Source organism: Osmerus eperlanus, chromosome 15 (genome assembly GCF_963692335.1).
Source record: "Osmerus eperlanus chromosome 15, fOsmEpe2.1, whole genome shotgun sequence".
NCBI classification, from domain to species: domain Eukaryota; kingdom Metazoa; phylum Chordata; class Actinopteri; order Osmeriformes; family Osmeridae; genus Osmerus; species Osmerus eperlanus.
The window spans coordinates 6,660,426-6,678,309 of NC_085032.1; the positions used below are offsets into that span (position 1 = coordinate 6,660,426).

At 53.3% G+C, this 17,884-nt stretch overlaps 1 protein-coding gene across 3 annotated transcripts in view; it reads right to left on the minus strand.

The window, feature by feature from the left end:
- Positions 1-17,884, minus strand: part of LOC134034784 (retinal-specific phospholipid-transporting ATPase ABCA4-like) — a 31,447-nt gene that overhangs the window by 10,935 nt on the left and 2,628 nt on the right. For all 3 annotated transcript variants that reach the window (XM_062479395.1, XM_062479392.1, XM_062479394.1), the window contains exons 6-26: positions 16,913-17,040; positions 15,087-15,284; positions 12,771-12,860; positions 11,413-11,662; positions 10,965-11,104; positions 8,623-8,739; positions 7,660-7,857; positions 5,615-5,820; positions 5,294-5,470; positions 4,779-5,001; positions 4,184-4,405; positions 3,678-3,882; positions 3,415-3,492; positions 3,139-3,291; positions 2,031-2,208; positions 1,724-1,855; positions 1,389-1,528; positions 1,164-1,301; positions 796-980; positions 489-579; positions 120-325 (exon numbers count right to left, since the gene is read on the minus strand). In XM_062479395.1, the coding sequence (XP_062335379.1) occupies positions 120-325; positions 489-579; positions 796-980; positions 1,164-1,301; positions 1,389-1,528; positions 1,724-1,855; positions 2,031-2,208; positions 3,139-3,291; positions 3,415-3,492; positions 3,678-3,882; positions 4,184-4,405; positions 4,779-5,001; positions 5,294-5,470; positions 5,615-5,820; positions 7,660-7,857; positions 8,623-8,739; positions 10,965-11,104; positions 11,413-11,662; positions 12,771-12,860; positions 15,087-15,284; positions 16,913-17,040 (3,455 nt within the window). The remainder of the gene's footprint in view (positions 1-119; positions 326-488; positions 580-795; positions 981-1,163; positions 1,302-1,388; positions 1,529-1,723; positions 1,856-2,030; positions 2,209-3,138; positions 3,292-3,414; positions 3,493-3,677; positions 3,883-4,183; positions 4,406-4,778; positions 5,002-5,293; positions 5,471-5,614; positions 5,821-7,659; positions 7,858-8,622; positions 8,740-10,964; positions 11,105-11,412; positions 11,663-12,770; positions 12,861-15,086; positions 15,285-16,912; positions 17,041-17,884) is intronic.

Below are 17,884 nucleotides of genomic sequence, written 5' to 3' on the forward strand. Positions count from 1 at the left end.
TTCACATCAGTGAAAATGCATTATCCTGGGTGAGTGTGCGCGTGTGCATGTGTGTCTGTGTGGTTCTCATCCTCTATGTGTGTGTGTGTGTGTGTGTGTGTGTGTGTGTGAGGACCCACCTCCTCCAGGGAGGTGTCTGAGACCCCGAAGCTGCTGAGGCCTATGTCGGCCAGCGTCTCCTCCAGCTCCCTGAACAGGCTGGCGTACGCCCGCGGACGGAAGCCCTGATTGGGCAGCAGGTACGTCAGCTCCTGGCCAATCACCTCGATCAGACGGGCCTCCGGAACGTGGTGGTGGACCAATCCCGTGATGGTCTCCAGGTCACCTGATCAAAGGTCATAGGTTAGGAGGTCAACTGTCGCTAGGAAAACACTGAGATCCCAGAGACTGTTTTTTTTCAGCCCAGGCATGATTAGTCGAAGCAGATCTGGATTCAGACGAGCCGCGGTTAAACAGGCTCCTCCTCTTCCTCCTCTGCCTCATCTTACCCTCCAGCTGTCTGTCTGGGGCTGGGGGCGTGTCCTGCTTGACCTTGGTGCAGTTGGAGCCCTTACAGGAGCACCCCTCTTTACAGTCACACTGGGGGAAAACACACACACACACATTACACACTGGTAAAGGGTTAGAATGTATTAGGCACACACACACTTAGACCCACTTACACCCTGTCACAGGGTTTAGTATGTATTAGACACACACACACACACACACATACAGACCCACTCATACCCTGTCACAGGGTTAGTATTCGACACACACTCAGACCCCCTTCCAGGTCCGCTGTCTGGCGCCTACCTCGGTGTTGGGCTGGCGGGTGGCCATGCGGCGGACCAGCGTGAGGTAGAAGCCGGCGCTTAAGCAGTTCTTAAGGAAGAGAGGAGAGCCGCAGCAGAGCAGACGACCCCGGGAGATGATGGCCACCCGGTCGCTCAGCAGGTCCGCCTCGTCCATATGGTGGGTGGACAGGATCACTGTCCTCCCTGGAGGTGGAGAGGGGGGGAGGGGGGGGAGAGGGAGAAAGAGAGAGGGGGCGTGGAGGGAGAGGAGGGAGGGAGGGAATACCAGTAATGATGAGAGAGAGAAAGAGAGAGAGGGAGAGAGAGACTGGACACAGTGTCTGTGATGGTGTAGTTGTTGCAGCCTGGGCCTGCAGGGGGTGGTACCTGCGCGGTACTTGAGCAGCAGGTCCCAGATGGACCTCCTGGAGTAGGGGTCCACCCCTGAGGTGGGCTCATCCAGGATCACCACCTTGGCTCCTCCCACAAACGCCATGGCGACAGACAACTTCCTCTGCATGCCCCCTGTGAACAGAGCATTGAGGCCTGGTACTCTTTGAGTGTGTGCATGTGCGCGTGTGTGTGTGCGTGCGTGTGTGTGTGTGTGTGTACCAGACAGGTTCTGGGCCTCCTCATCTCTCTTGTGGGGCAGTCCCAGGTCCTGAAGCAGGTTCTCTACCTCCTCCTCCGCCTCGCGCCACGCCCGTCCCTTCAGCAGCGAGTAGAACAGGATGTGCTCCGCCACCGTCATGCTGGGGGGGGGGGGGGGGATGGGGGGGGGCGAAAATATGACGACGAAACGAAGACACTGCACCTTTTGATGTGTCGACTCCACACAAACACAAGTAAGCGGACGTGCCCTTACGCACACACACATACGCGGCACACAGAAACATACATCAAAATATACACACACACACACACACAGCAGGCGGGAGAGGTCGTACTGCCTGAAGAGGATGTTGTGCTGGGGGCACATGCCCAGAGACATGCGGATGGAGTCCATGTCTGTCCTGATGTCCTTCCCATACACGGTGGCTGTCCCCGATGTGGGGGGGAACATGCCTGTCAGGATGGACCTGGCACACACACACACAAACACACACTGAGGACGGAGGCACCACTTGTGTGCTTAAGCTTGTGTATGCACATGTATGTATAGTTGTGCGTGTGTGTGTGCGTGTGCGTGTGTGTGTGTGTGTGTGCGTGGTGTTTGTGCCTGTGTGTGTTCTGGAGCGTGTGTGTGTGACGTACAGAGTGGTGGTCTTCCCGGCCCCGTTGTGTCCCAGGAAGGCTGTGATCTGGCTCTCGTAGAAGGTGATGCTCAGCCCGTCCACGGCTGGCTTGGAGCCGCGGCTGAACACCTTGGCCAGGTCCCGGACACACACCCCCTCCACCAGGCCCTCCGGCGCCGCCTCGAACAACGACTGGTCTGGGGGTCACACAGGTCACCAGAGGTCACCAGAGGTCACCACAGAAGTCTGTTGGAAATATTTATTTTATGATGCAGATCTCTCTCGAATGGATTGATGCTGATAAGGTGGTGATAACCGATGTGCATGACAGGAAAAATACTGCAACAATCATTCAATGACCTACCAACCCGTTTTAATACACACAGAATCCAATGAACATCTCCTTACTTGACGTGACCCCGAAGGGCAACACTGTTTCAATTCGGTGTGAGCCGTTATAAAGAGAGAGAGAGAGAGAGAGAGAGAGAGAGAGAGAGAGAGAGAGAGAGAGAGAGAGAGAGAGAGAGAGAGAGAGGAGAGAGAGAGAGAGAGAGAGAGAGAGAGAGAGAGAGAGAGAGAGAGAGAGAGAGAGAGAGAGTGATTAAAAGAGTAAAGAGTGTCGGTGACATCAGGGGAAGAATGCTGTCGCAGTGAATGAGAGCGCACGTGTCTCCATCACATATTAACTAGCTCTGCCAGGGGGACATGTGGCCAGGGCGTTCGCTCAGAGCTGCCAGACAGAGCAACACACACGCAAGGGCACCGAGTTCCCACTCACCATGGAGGACCGAGACAGGAGGGGGAGAGAGAGGGCGGGGGGGGGGGGGGGAGTGCGGGAGGGATGAGATAGAGAGGGAGGGAGGGAGAGAGAGAGAGATATGGAGAGAGAGATAGGGAGAGAGAGAGGGAGGGAGGGGGAAATATAGTTATTGTTTAGAAGTTCTAGGAAAAAGCTTGAAGAAACTTCAAGCATGACCAGAGAGAGAGGGTATGAGTGAGAGAGAGATAGCGGGAATGGAAAGGAAAAGGAGGGAGAGAGCCGTCTAAATCTAAAACAAGGATTTGAATCCCCCGTGATGTGCATGGTTAAGATGTAGACCAGAGGCTGTGTTCTCCTCTCTGTTTACCATCCTGAATCTCCTCCTTGTCGTTCACCTCCTCCTCTTGAGGAGCTGGCTCCCCCTCCAGCTTCTTCTTCTCCTCCTCCTTCTTCTGCTCCTTCTCGTTCTGCTCCTGGTTAGCCAAGCTGTCAAAACCTGGTTTGTCCGGTTTGGGCGTCTCTGTTCCAGTAATGAATACACGTGTGTAAATATACACTTCTTAAACGGGGGTAGATATAAGATTACAAAGCATTTTACATTTTATTACGGAACACTTTCACTCTGTGAGAATTCCTGGCTCACCAGACGCAGGAGCCCCAGGTCCTCGCCAGTAGGATATCTGGATGGGAAAATAAAACGGCCGACCAATCCCATACTGCCCTGCAGGACGACAGGGAGGTCAGAGGTTAAAGAGAGGAAACGAAACCCTCAGCCTTTCGAAGTTAATCGTTTACAAAAGTGGGGCCTGCCTCGGGAATTTACGACATTGCTATTGTTATTTCAAGAAGGTCACTACATATCTCTACTAAGAAACGCCTGGTCATTGCGTGTGGGCGCAGGGTCACCTGGAAAGACGTGGTCAAGGTACCAGGCGAGCAGAGCGTAGACCACGGTGTCCAGAGCCATCAGGCAGATGGAGGACCGGAAGGAGAACTCGTCGCCCTCCAGAGGGCTGGTCTGGATGTTGTCCCACTGCAGGCCCAGACCCTGCTCCTCGTAGCGGGAGAGATACTCGGTCCCGAAGCCAAACGCTACCTGGGACAGCAGACTCTGAGAAGGAGAGGGAGAGGAGGAGAAGGTGAAGAGGAGGGAAAAGATGGAGAACGATGAAAGAGAGGAAGTAGAAGGAGGAGGAGGAGGAGGAAGAGAAGGAAATCGAGAAAGAAAGAGAAAGAGATTTAGTCTTGTAGCGGTTAGTCAACAGTTAGCATCGAGGCTGTGGGAAACATCTCCACACATCGACGCTTCTAAGTTTGGCTTGGTTTGAAAACTGCCCCAAAGTGGAACCACAGGGTATGTATGTGTATACTTTACAAGAGGAAGGGGGGGGACACATTTGAGTGCAACACACCGCCAGGATCTTCATGTCCTTGGTGATGCGGTCCTGCCAGGCGAAGCAGAGGACGTGAGGCAGGTAGAGGCTGAAGTAGAGGATTCCACAGCAGGCGGACGCCTGGTTGGCCTTGTTGAAGAACACGCTGAGCAGGAAACACTGCATGATGGTGGCCGTGGTGAAGGTGAGGAGGAACAGGAACAGGATGAGAGGGTTGCTGTAGTTGAGTACCTGTCCTCCCTGGAGGAGACATGGAGAAGGAGAGGAAGGTTGAGGTGTTTGGTTGAAAGTCCTTCCTGTTCCTGGAGAGATACCCTCCACCCCTGCTCCCGGAGATTCCCTCCTGTAGGTTTACACTCCATCCCTGGTCCCGGAGAGATACCCTCATGAACTGCTCCCTGCCTATTTCGCTTCGGAACGGGGATTGAAATACATTCTACATACCTTCTATCTCTCTCTACCACCAGGGGTCACAACAGTCCATTCCAACTGAGCTGCTGAGTCAGAGAGGATCAGGTCAACCAGGGTGAGTTGACCCCTGCAGACATGGGCCACCCCCCGCAACCCGCCCACGACCCCAGCCCCCCACCCTCCCCCCGCCAGCGTCCCTCACCATGATGATGGCGGTGAGGAGGGCGGTGCTGGTCGCCATGACGATGAAGCTGTCAATGAACCAGGTGACCCAGAGGACCTCGTTGGTGACCCCCATGGCCTTCAGGGTCTCCTTGAGCCGGAGCTCCTTCTCCAGCACGATGCTCTTCACCGTCATGGACACGGAATAGACCCAGGCCAGCACCATGAACACCGGGAAGCAGCGGTTTAACGTCAGCATGAAGCTGGGGGGAGGGAGGAGAGGAGGAGGAGGAGGAGGAGGAGGAGGAGGAGAGGGGATGGAGGGAGGGAGGGAGGGAGGGAGGAGGGTGGAAGAGAGAGAGAAGAAGAGAAGAGAAGGAGGGTGGGAGAGAGAGAAAAAGAAAATAGGACAAGGGTGGGGGAGGGGTCGTGGAAGGAGGAGGGCGGGACAAGACAGAAAGCGTGGAGGAGACAGAAGCAGAGACACGTTGATTGACACATTGACCGGCCAGTCGGAGGAGTGACAAAGCGATGCCGTAGGTGGGCTTCACTCACAGGTCGTCCACATAGCAGGGGTAGGGCATCTGCTGCAGGTACACCCCCAGAGGAGACTCCTTCCCTGTGTGGGTCCTGATGATCCCATGCTCCACCATGTCCTGGAGGTAGGCAAAGCCCCCCCAAATGTAGCGGAGGTCATCCATGGGGTCAGCTCTGGGGCCTGGGTCCCAGTACCTTAGCCAGGAAGGGGAGTTGGGATGGTGAGGGGAAGGGAAGAGGGTAGATCAGAGCGTTGTGTAACTTTCTACTTACATTTAGTCTCACGAATGGGTTGCACTTGGGGCACTGTGAATATGCCTCTAGCGGCCAGACACCAACCTGTCCTTGATCTTGTTGGTGCGCTCCACGACGTCGATGTCCATGCGGATCTTGAACTTGACGTGGGGCGGTACCTTGGTGGTCCAGGGGAACATGTCTACGAACACCAGGCCCGCCCAGAAGCGCCCCTCCTCGATCAGGCTCAGGGCGCGGTGGGTGAGCTGGTTCTCGTCAGACACGCCCACAAACTTATCCAGGACCAAACACTGGGGGGGGGGGGGAGGGGGGAGAGGGCGGCCGTTCAGCACGTTGGGTTAGACCAATCCACGATCCCAGGCGAGTGAGTCTGGGCTGATTCGATAAGGTGTTACAGAAGAGTGTGTGTGTGTGTGTGTGTGGGCATCAACACAGGGGCAGAGCGCAGGGCTCAGGTCAGTGTTGTTTTGGCGGCCCCTGGTAGGAGGTTCAGCCAGACGCTCATCTGCTGTGACACCCACACTGGGGCCTCCTTCTGCAGGGTGTGTGTGTGTGTGTCTGGGCTGTAGGCAGAGTGTGTGGGTGTGTTTGTGTGTGTGTGTGTGTTTCTGAGCTGTAGGCAGAGTGTGTCTGATCAAGCCTTTCAGAGCTGCCTGGAGCCAGGAAAGGCCTGAGATGACACACACAGACTTCCATTATCACCCTCGAACCTAAAAACGACCCCCCCCCGTCCCCTCTACTGATGCAGAGCCCGCTAGACCACCACGCTGCCAAACAGCCATCCCTCTCCTCTCTTTGTTCCTGCTCCGAGCAGCCGAGAGGCTGGACTGACAGCTGTAGCTAATCCAGCTCAATCGCTCCGGGCCTGCCCTGTCACCACCAAGTGCTGTAAGCTTCGTCCAGGACAAAGACCCGGGGCACCCACCGCCCTGGCCCCTGTTGCCGCCCTCACCCCCCCCCCCCTCTTCCCACCCTCGCCGGCCCGAGGGGGCCTCTCACCCCCATTAGGATCGAGGAGGTGGAGGGTGAGTTTAGGCGCCTGGCCCCTCTCGTATGGAGGGCCCTCGGTTTTCGGAGAGAGGCTGGGGGTGTTTTTGTACACGCCACTAGATCAGACGGGTGTAAAAGGGAGCTGACAGCTAGTTTGTTGTGCCCCCCCCCACCCCCCCCACCCCCACCCCCCCCAAACCCCCACCGCGGTGGATTTACATGTCTTTGGGGGCCGGGGACAAATTGGGGGGCCGTTGGTGGATTAGACACCATGCTATGGTGCTGTTGAGTGTGAGGTGTTTTTTGAGCACGTTAACATCTATTGTGGGCGACGACAACGAGTTGGAGAGCTGTCCTACGATGGATGTTTGGGAGGGGGGGGGGAGGTGGGACTCATGAGAAAACAGCACGGGTCCATGTTGGTGGTTTGGGTTTTGCATAACAAGTATCAAGCAAACAGCCATTCCCAATGATAAGATAACTTACAATACCTTAAAAAGACTAAAAGAAAGAACCTAGGACTGAAATGGTTCGGCTCACCTTTCCATACTGGTTCACCTCTCCATACTGGTTCACCTCTATATACTGGTTCACCTTTCTATACTGGTTCACCTATTCATACTGGTTCACCTATTCATACTGGTTCACCTCTATATACTGGTTCACCTCTATATACTGGTTCACCTATTCATACTGGTTCACCTATTCATACTGGTTCACCTCTATATACTGGTTCACCTATTCATACTGGTTCACCTATTCATACTGGTTCACCTCTATATACTGGTTCACCTCTATATACTGGTTCACCTATTCATACTGGTTCACCTATTCATACTGGTTCACCTCTATATACTGGTTCACCTATTCATACTGGTTCACCTATTCATACTGGTTCACCTCTATATACTGGTTCACCTCTATATACTGGTTCACCTCTATATACTGGTTTACCTCTCCATACTGGTTCACCTCTATATACTGGTTCACCTCTATATACTGGTTCACCTCTATATACTGGTTCACCTCTATATACTGGTTTACCTCTCCATACTGGTTCACCTCTATATACTGGTTCACCTCTATATACTGGTTCACCTTTCTATACTGGCTCACCTCTCTATACTGGTTGGGCTCACCTCTCCATACTGGTTGATCATGCGGATGACTCTGTCCGTGAGGTTGAACACGTTCCTCCAGTCAAAGTCGTCCATGTCCTGGTCTCGGTCCTCTGGCGGCCCGCTGAACAGGAAGTTGATGATGTGCTTGGAGGAGAAGGGCGCTTCCGCCAGGATCCTGTCTATGTAGTCCATCACGGTGGGGTTACGGAGGGTGTTCTGATGGGGGGGGTATATGGAAGAAGGAAGGGGGAGTGGGAAGAGATGGGGGGAAGAAAAGGGGGAGAGAAAGAGGGGGAGTGAGGGGGGACAGATGGGAGAGAGAGAAAGAGAGAGTGGAGGGAGAGAGAGAGAGAGAGAGAGAGAGAGAGAGAGAGAGAGAGAGAGAGAGAGAGAGAGAGAGAGAGAGAGAGAGGGGCAAAGAGATAAGGCAGAGAGATAAGAACTATTGAGTCAAGATAAGGCCTTGCATTACGACAGGAAACTTCAGCCCTGGTCTTCTTTAGACAGCGTGTGAACCCCAGACCCAGCGGAGACATATTAGTCAGGAAACAAGCACACAGGCATCATTCTGTTCAGAGAGACCAGAACGAGGACGTTATTCCCGGTTCTCTTAAGCAGACATTGTTTTACCAGCCAATAATGTTAAACTACAATTAAAATCACAAATGGATCTAAACACAGCAGAGGTGGGTGAACCTTAACTGTGCTCAGTTTTTTAGGGTAACCTGGTGTTTGTACTTGTATGACACACCGCATGGATGGTGTCCCTTTTCATAACTTGGCAGGGTGTCATATCCACCATTAATCCTTGTTGGTTTCTACACTGGCAGTTGTCAACCTTGGAATGTTTAGTATCTGATATGAACTGTAGTCTTGGGTTTGTATCCATGGAGCCACGGAGAGCAGTTGATAAACACTGCAGTGTGGGGTTTGTAGTTTTGGATAGTAGTTGATATGGGGTTTGTAGTTGTTTTATCTCACCCGGATCATGTTGATCTGGACTCCATCTTGGAAGAAGGCCCAGATCTGAGGGGCCACCTCTTCCCAGGCCCTCCCCATCGTCCTCAACCTCTCCAGCTCCTTAAATGTGGTGTTGGCCTGTCCCACACACACACAGAAACAAAACACACACCGTTTGTTCGTATTCATGACACACACACACACTGATGGTTTCTATACGCGCGTCTTTCTCTCTCTGAGTCTCTCTCTCACACACACACACACACTGATGGTTTCTATACGCGCGTCTTTCTCTCTCTGAGTCTCTCTCTCACACACACACACACTCCCTCTCACACACACACACACACTCCCTCTCTTACTAATCTCCGGTCACATACCGTTCCCACATCACAGTGCCTGTGAAAACAAGCTCTACAAAGACAACAGCTCCACACAGAGAATTCCCATAGGCCTGCTACCGCACCGGAGCGCGCACCAAATCTGCTCCGTAACAAATGCGCAAACACACTGGCTTGTTTGCTCCTCGCGATAACCTTGTACACAGCCTGCGTACAGCATCGCTACAGACACAGAGATAGAGGACAGACATAGGTGTGGAAAAGCACACCCAATTAAACACCTTCCTCTTGTACCCGGTCAGATCTTGGGTGACAAAGCGGACAATGGCAGGGGGGGGGGGGGATGACGAGGGTCGTTGGTGACAACTGGCCGAACTCTTTCAGCGTGCTTACTGAATCTATCAGTTCCCACAGAACCAGCGCTCCCCAGTCCTTCAAGCAGACAAACAGAGATAAAGAAGGTGAAACCAGAGTCGTTCCGGCCCTTGGGGCGAGCGAAGGGGATGTGGTCCAGTGCCCGGGGGTGAGGGACCTGAGGCAGGCCCCCGTACCCAGGAATCCGGCCCTTTCTCTGGGGGAGGGGGTGGGGATGGACCTGCATGTTTCCCCCCTCCCTGTCCTTCACCTCTGGGTGACTTCTAAGTCCCTTACAGGCTGTAGCGTTCACAAGCGGGGGTCTCGATCGTGGGGCTCAGATTAGACTGGAATACTATACTGAATAGTCTTCAGGAGGCTACGCTAGCTTGTTGGGCAATGCTGTGCGTCGCTACTTTAACTGACACTAAGCTGGCTGTGTAATGGGGGTTCCAGAGGGAATTGACACGCGACCGCGCTGAGGTCAGGAAAACAGTGGTTTCAAGGCGGAGACCAGCTGGAGCGCAGAGAGAGGCCATGTTTTTGGTGTCGCTGAATAATGGCCTAACCTTTTACCTCTCCCCCGTCTCAGCCATGAACATCCTGCTCTGTGGGAAGAATGTTCCGGCTCTGGAGAGAGGAAGCTGGCGTGTGAGTGTGTGGGTGTGCGTGTGTGTGTGTGCAGGTGCGTGTGTGGGTATGTATGTGTGTGTGAGGGTGTGTGTGTGTGTGTGTGTGCATGTGTAAGAGTGTGTGCATGCATGCACGTATGTGTGTGTGTACAGGCGTGCGTGAGCTTCACGGCCTGCTTGCGTCCTGAGAAAGAATCCGAAACAGCAGAGCCTGACAAGACACTACGTGAGGCGATCCAGGTATTTGCTTCCGTTACGACACAGTCACCCACGACTGTTAGCCCCTGCAGGCATTTCACCAACAGGTCCATACACTTACAGGGCAGAGTCATACCGAGGTCTTAACCGGGAGAACAAGTCGACCACGTCACCAAGCAGTGAACCACAAACAGACGCTTAAGACACAATCCCTCCATTCTGTACCTCCAGTCATCTGCTGGTCCTTCCTGGAACACTAATCTGACCACATGACCAGCAGCGATGGTGAAACTGCCTCCAGTCCATTATCCGTTTGGTATTATCAGTTTAGTGAGGCCCAGCTCCAACCAGGAGTGGGAACAGGAGGATTCCAAGGAATCAGCCTCTAGGGTTAGGGTGTGGAGGGTCAGGGTTAGGGTGTGGAGGGTCAGGGTTAGGGTGTGGAGGGTTAGGGTGTGGAGGGTCAGGGTTAGGGTGTGGAGGGTCAGGGTTAGGGTGTGGAGGGTTAGGGTGTGGAGGGTCAGGGTTAAGGTGTGGAGGGTCAGGGTTAAGGTGTGGAGGGTCAGGGTTAAGGTGTGGAGGGTCAGGGTTAAGGTGTGGAGGGTCAGGGTTAGGGTGTGGAGGGTCAGGGTTAGGGTGTGGAGGGTCAGGGTTATGGTGTGGAGGGTCAGGGTGTGGAGGGTCAGGGTTAGTGTCAGGAGGGTTAGGGTTAAGGTGTGGAGGGTTAGGGTTAGTGTGAGGAGGGTCAGGGTTAGGGTGACGAGTGTCAGGGTTAGTGTCAGGAGGGTCAGGGTTAGGGTGTGGAGGGCTAGGGTTAGGGTGAGGTAGGCCATCTTACGTTGCGTACGATCTGTCGTACGGAGGGCGAGTCGGGCGAGTAGAGGATCTGTCCCATCAGCATGGGCTTGACGGAGCTCCACACCACCTTGGTGATGGGGTTAGACTCCATCACCTCCATCAGCTCATTACAGAACGGCGCTGAACACACAGGAGAAGAGAGGAGAGGAGAGAGGGAGAGGGAGAGGAGAGGAGGGGGGAGGAGAGGAGAGGAGGGGGGAGGAGTGGAGAGGGGAGGAGAGGAGAAGAGAGGAGAGGAGAGAGGGAGAGGGAGAGAAGAGGAGAGGAGGGGGGAGGAGAGGAGAGGAGGGGGGAGGAGTGGAGAGGAGTGGAGAGGAGAGGAGAGAACATTTAGAGAACTGACTGGAATCTGATGACAGGGCCACGTTGTGAACGCCTGGCGAAGAACACCACAGTCCGACTGCGGCACGGAGGGAGCCCAGACTCACTGGCGGCGTGGTCGTAGGAGTACTCTCCCTGCTTCGTGGTGCTGTTCACCCCCAGGAAGGCCTTGTAGTTGTTGTCCTCGTACCAGTTGAAGGAGGTCACCCTGGAGAAGGCTCCCTCGGTGTACCCACACACCAGGCTGGAGGCTGCAGCCATGATGTGGCTGAAGGACAGGCTCTCCTGGCTGCTCTGAGCCTGGAACAGGTGGGACAGGACGTGGAGCAGGTCTCTGGAGCTGTTTCTCCCCGCAAACTGCAGGCACGACCACGACAACAACAACAACAGCGTTAGCAAGCATGAAGGCATTGAGTTGAATTGCATTATGTGTAGTGTTGGTGGTGGCTTGGGAGGGGAGGGCGTGGTGATAATAACAGAGCGCTGTCGCCAACAATAATCACGCCTGGATCTTTTCCTCTCGTGCTTTCTGGAAACACATTTGTTTATTTGTCACTCTGCAGCGTTCCGAGTAATTAACGAACCATCTGAGGTATGATATCCACCGGACCACCCTGCGTTTCCTACAAGCTGAACGACAACAAACAAATCAAGCCGCGGCCCCGCTGGTGAAGAGTGTTGAGTGTGGGGCCGGTATTCCTCCCTCAGGGGCCATTAAGAGAGAGAGAGAGAAAGAGGGTGCTGAAAGCACGCAAAGTGATTTGACTCACCACTCCTTAACCACTCCCTCAGCCAATTAGCAGTGGCTTCCAGTACTGTAGGCATTTCTATAGTCGACAGAGGAAAATATATACCTATATTCTGTTTTTAATGCCTCTTTGGGGTTTTACCAGATCTGCGAGAGAGAAGCAGCACTTCCGCTAATGATTCTGAACTGTCACAGCTTATTTTCAGTGTCCGTGGTGATGCATAATCCGGCAGAAGTGGAATTTGGGAAATGACTAGCAGGCGTCACGGTATTCTGACAGACAAGAATCCTCCCCCGCCAACAGGATGTCACCTCAATAGACTGTCCCGCCCTCCCCCCCCCCCCCCCCCCCCCCCCCCCCCACACACACACACACCCTGTAATCAACATCAGTAAGGGTCAGTAAGGGTCATAAACCTCCCCAGTTAACCTTTGACCCTGGAGCCTCACCTGTGTTCAGGCCCTTCCTCACGGCTGGCCGTACAGACCGCCTGATCATTTATCTGGACTGGGACTAAAAAGAGAACCGGCTGCATTTAGCCTTCCTCATACGCACAACATGATCCCCATGCCGTCCTGTGCGTGCGTAAAGGCCGGCGCTGGGGGGAAGCGACGGCTTCCTGAGCTAAAAATACAGGATGGGCGACCGTTGAGGGGAGGGAGGGAGGGGGGGGAGGGGGGAGGGAGGGAGGGAGGGAGGGAGGATTCGGACGGTACCTCTTGCAGTTTCTCGGAGGCCGCAGAGAGGACTCGGCCCCAGAACAGAATGTCGATGCCGTTGGAGTGGTTGTCCAGCACACGCGGAAGCTGTAGACGCCAAGAAGAGAATCAGATGTCGGACATCCCAGTCTTACAGTGGTGCATCCATAACCCCTTCATCTAAACAGATAGTTAACTCCAAAAAGCTGGAAAAACACACAAAGCACGGTTGGAGCTTTTCGTTGACTTGGGTTTTAGGTTCACAGAAGTGAACCAGGATTTAGCAATGTGCCAACTTACACTTTTCACCTGGGGTGGCAAGGGGGTGGCAGTTGTAGAGGGGCATAGAGGCATGGAGGGACAGTGTGACTCCATCCCAAATTGTTGTACCATTGTAGTTTATATGATGCCAATATAAATAAAATCTATATTAATGAATGAAATGTACTATGCATGTACATGTACAGTACTATAATATACCCTTGCCACTCCTTGTATCCACCAGCAGTGCCAACTGATGATATCTGTGAGTAAAGGAAAAACTATCCATGTCATTCGTTTCGACACAAAAGGCCTGGAAATGTGCTGAGTCGTCCTTTGCCGTCACACAGCAAAGCTGCTGCTTCCTGGAGTCCGGTATCTCCTGGAACAGCTACTTCCAAGGACGGCTCGTTCAGCGAGGGATCTTCCTGGCAGCCCGCTACACAATGGGCTGGCGAAGCAGGAAATGGAGCCGGGCAGACACCTCAATCCTGAACAAGACGTGCTTCCTCCCTGACATTCCTCTCTTTCTCCTGAGATACGGACGTGCGTGCGAGTGTGTGTGTGTGGACGCGTGTGTGCATGTGTATGCGTGCGTGTGTACATATGAGTGTGTGTTTATGTGTGTGTATGTACGTGTGTGTTTGGACGTGTGTGAGTGTGTGTGTTTGTGTATGTGTGGGTTTATGTACGTGTGAGTGTGGGCTCATGTGTGTCTTTAAGTTTGTGTGTGTGTGTGTGTGTGTACCACTGACTCGGCTAAACGGCCCTGAAGCACAATCTCGTTCCCTGTCCTTTCAACTTCAGTGTCCGGTGGGGTTTGTGTGCCTGTGAGCGAGGCCTTCATCCCGGCCTGCTGTGCCTGCCAGCCAGCCGGTTGCAGAGTCAGCGCTGAGTCATGCTGGAGCAGCCCACACCGGCTGCGCTGGCTCTCTCCTCCTGGTCGGGATGAGCGGGAAGGAAGAGGCCGCTCGGAGCTCTCCCCTGAACGTTAAACACACTCCCAGGGTGGAGATTACCAGCTCTCCTTCACTTCAGTCTGGCAGGGGGAGGCGTGTCTGCGGCTCTAAGCTTCTTATCGAACAAGGCCAAGTCTGCCTGCTGAGACCGTGAGGTGGACAAATGCCGAGCCTCCCTTCTCTCTGCCGCCTCAGTCGCAGCCAGATTCGCAGAGTGGCATTGTGGGTATTGTAGTACGACAGGGGCACAGGCAGTTTTCGGCTCTCGTGTCACTGTGTTGGAAGCCCCCGTAGTTCGGCTCTCTGTTGTGGGCTACTTGAGCCTGTGTCCACGGACCTTTGAGACGTTGTTTCCCAGCAAAATCACCCCTCCCCTCTCGTGCCAACGTCCCCCCCAGCTTCCCCTGGGGTCCTCCAGGGTGTGCCAGGCAGTCGTCAGGATTCCTGCCAGCTCTGCTCCACCCAGGCCTAAATGTGACAGACACAGTGCTGCTCCCTCGACAGCCCTTTCAGACAGCGTATCCCTGTGCTCAGCATGTTATGAAAGTCTGTTTGAGGAGCACTAAATCATGGTGACAGCTCTACATGCTGCGACAGACAACATGTGAGAGTGTGTTATGGGTATACAATGAGGTCTTAATACTGGCTGACGGATGTTTCAATGGAGAGAAAGTGGTTCCAAAGGTCAAAAGGTCAGTCACTGGCCTCAGACAGAACACAATAAACACAGACAGACAGACATCATGACACGCCTCACTAATTCCCTTAATGCATGAGGATCGAGCGTTAAGCAGAACTTCACGTCCTATCTATGGTCAGTCAGGGAGATTTTGAGGGTGCTGATGCAAGACTACAGGCGTTGTCTTGGTTACCCAACACCAGACAAACTCGATCCAAAGAGTTCATGGCGAAAGCACACCAGTTGTCTGCTCTCATTGCATTAACACACAGACAGACCAACAGAGAGAGAGAGAGAGAGAGAGAGAGAGAGAGATAGAGAGAGAGAGAAAGAGAGAGAGAGAGAGAGAGAGAGAGCAAAAGAGAGAGAGAGAGAGAGAGAGAGAGAGAGGGGGGGGGGGGGGGGAAACATCGAGGGGGAGGGAGAAGGACCGACCAGGCGGAAGAGCTTGAAGAAGTCCACGTTGGCGTAGAGTCTGTCCTCGATGGTCTGCAGTTTCTGGGGGGTGAGGACACACATGGCGTTGTGGACCAGGTAGAGGGCCCTGCGGCCAGGGAAGATGAGGAAGCGCTCCAGCAGGGTCTGGCTGCAGGCGATGTCCTTCAGGTGGAGGTCAGGCACCCCGGACGCAAACTGGAAGGAGGGGAGAGGGTCAGAGGTCAGGGGTCAGAGCAGGCTCTGAGGGAGCGTTGTTGCCGTTTGCATCAAGTGTCCGTAGAATCCTGGTCTACTGAAACAGCAGAAGCTTGGACTTCTGGGTAGAATATTGGTGAATTTGTTCCCACCTGTGGCACACACACACAAATGCACAAACACACACCACATACGCTAACACACACACAGACGCACAAACACACAAAACGCACATGCTCACACACACACACACACACAAACACACACACAAGCACACACACTTTTGGACAGTACACAATGGAGCGTCAGTGTGTGACATTCCGCAGCCTCTCAGACGGAGCGCAGCGACCCTGGAGAGGTCATGCCCTGCGCTGTCGCCCTGCCAACAGCCGGCAGCCTCGCTAAGTGTGTGCTTTTGTGAGCGAGTGTGCGTTTCAAGGGTAGAAGCCCAATTAAAAGGGCCTTTGTGTGTGCCGGGCATGCATACAGCAGGTAGTCTGCTGAAAGTAAGCGCCGCGCTGGTGAGTGTGTACGTTGACATGCCGCAGAGTTATTATGCGTGTGTGTCATCACCATTCACGGCTTTAACACGGCGTCCCGTCCTGAGTATTCCAACTGATTAGTCTCTGGAAGTCCTCCAGCCAGTGGATCCCAGAGGCGGGCGGTGTTGGCTGAATGAGCCGGCCCAGAGCGCCGGCCTCTCTGGGTCTTCTTTGGCTATTTCCATCTGAAAGCTGGGCCTGAGGACCATCGGGATACTGATGTCATTGCGATGTGATGGGCTTTTGTGGGGATGGGTGGTAGGTCGGCGTCGGAGACGGCTTTTCCCGCACCCCCTGGCGAACGAAGACGCCACCTCGGGATCAGAGCACCGCGAGGCGGGCGTGACGCTGCAAGGGCTTTGTGAGGACAGAATGCTCACACACAATAAGAGTGCCCAACCCCAAATTGAACTGGGACTGGACCAAGCGCGTGTGTGTGAGAGAGAGCGTGTGCGTGCATGTGTACGTGTGAAAGAAAGGGTGTGTGTGTGTGCGAGAGCGCGTGTGCGAGGGAGAGTGTGTGTATGTGTGAGAGAGTGTGCGTGCGTGCGCGTGAGAAAGTCTGTGTGTGTTAGCGTGTGTGAGAGAGTGTGCGTGATGCGTGTATGTGTGTGAGAGTGTGTGAGAGAGAGTTCTTTGTGAACTGTATGCAATTGCCAAAGGGCCATTCCTGCCAGTGTGAGGGGGGGTCCAACCCACAGCAGACTAGATTACTAATCCTGACACACTGGAAAACTCTCTCAACAAACCTCATGTGGATCCCTCATACACCGATTTCACTATTTCGAACTCTATTGCTATCAACATAAACGGACAGCTCACATCAAGCAATCTGACTCTGGTTCCATAGACTAGGACTATTGTCCATCTCAAATATATTTGAAAAAGTCCAATTGAAGAGTGAGTTCAGATCTATTATTTTCGGTGACCGTTTTTATCCGGCCACGGAATTTGCGTCGGACCAAACATCTCCCCTTCGTTGTGATAGGATAACAATATACCATGGCCTGTTGTGAGCTATTGCTGAAATATATATATACACACACACACACATATATGCTGTATGTTCATATGGCAGCCTCTCACCTCCTCTGGTCTGATCTGGGCGTTGACCAGCTGGAAGACCACAGACTCAGGGAGCCGTACGTCTCTCAGGAGATAGGACGTCAGAGTCTCATCATCCTTCAGTATGTCCTCCACCTTCACCCCTCGACCTGGAGGGGGACAGTAGACACACACACACACACACAGAAACACAACACGTATACCCCCAGTGAGTGAAGAATCACCAAAAACCACAATGATTAAAAGGGTGTGTGTGTGTGTGTGACCGATGTTCTGGAACCCTGAGGGCCACGGCATTCCCACATTCCACTGTGATGGGGGCAGACTACTCCTATGGAGAGATTGTGACCCAGGTTTTTAAGAGCATTGTAAAGGGTCTTATAGTCTCCTGTGGGGATATAAGACTTGAGTATCTATACAATTTTTTCCCTAAGGATATTTAAACAATAAAACAGTATCAGTTGTTTTAGGAGTTTGTTTGACATATCTGGTTTTAGTTATGAACATAAGTATGAATCTTGACTTTTGACAAAGATGTATTGTTTAACATATAAAGGTCATACGGCCATTTTAGAGGGATTCCATGCGAATCAATCACTTACTCAGTGGAATACACTCAGGCGCATACCAATACACACATCAATCATTCAGAAGGATTTTCCAAATCTGGTAGACTTTGAGGTTGCCTATTCTTGTGAGTTGTCAGCATTAGGAATGCTTTCAGGAAGCACACAGGAACAGCGCGATGCCATCAGTTCCCAGGGAGGAACGATAGTACGAGACTCAGGAGCAATTTGCTCTATTTCTGGAGCATGGGCGTTTAGACAGAAACAGACACACGAGTTCCCACCAAACAAACAGAGCTCTGGTGAAAGTAAGCAGCTTACAGTCTCACTACGGATGGCCTCACTTAAGCCCGAGTGTTGTAATCCCATCACCTCACTCACCTGAAAGCACCCAGGAAGACAATTCCTGGGAACCAGGGAGGTGTCG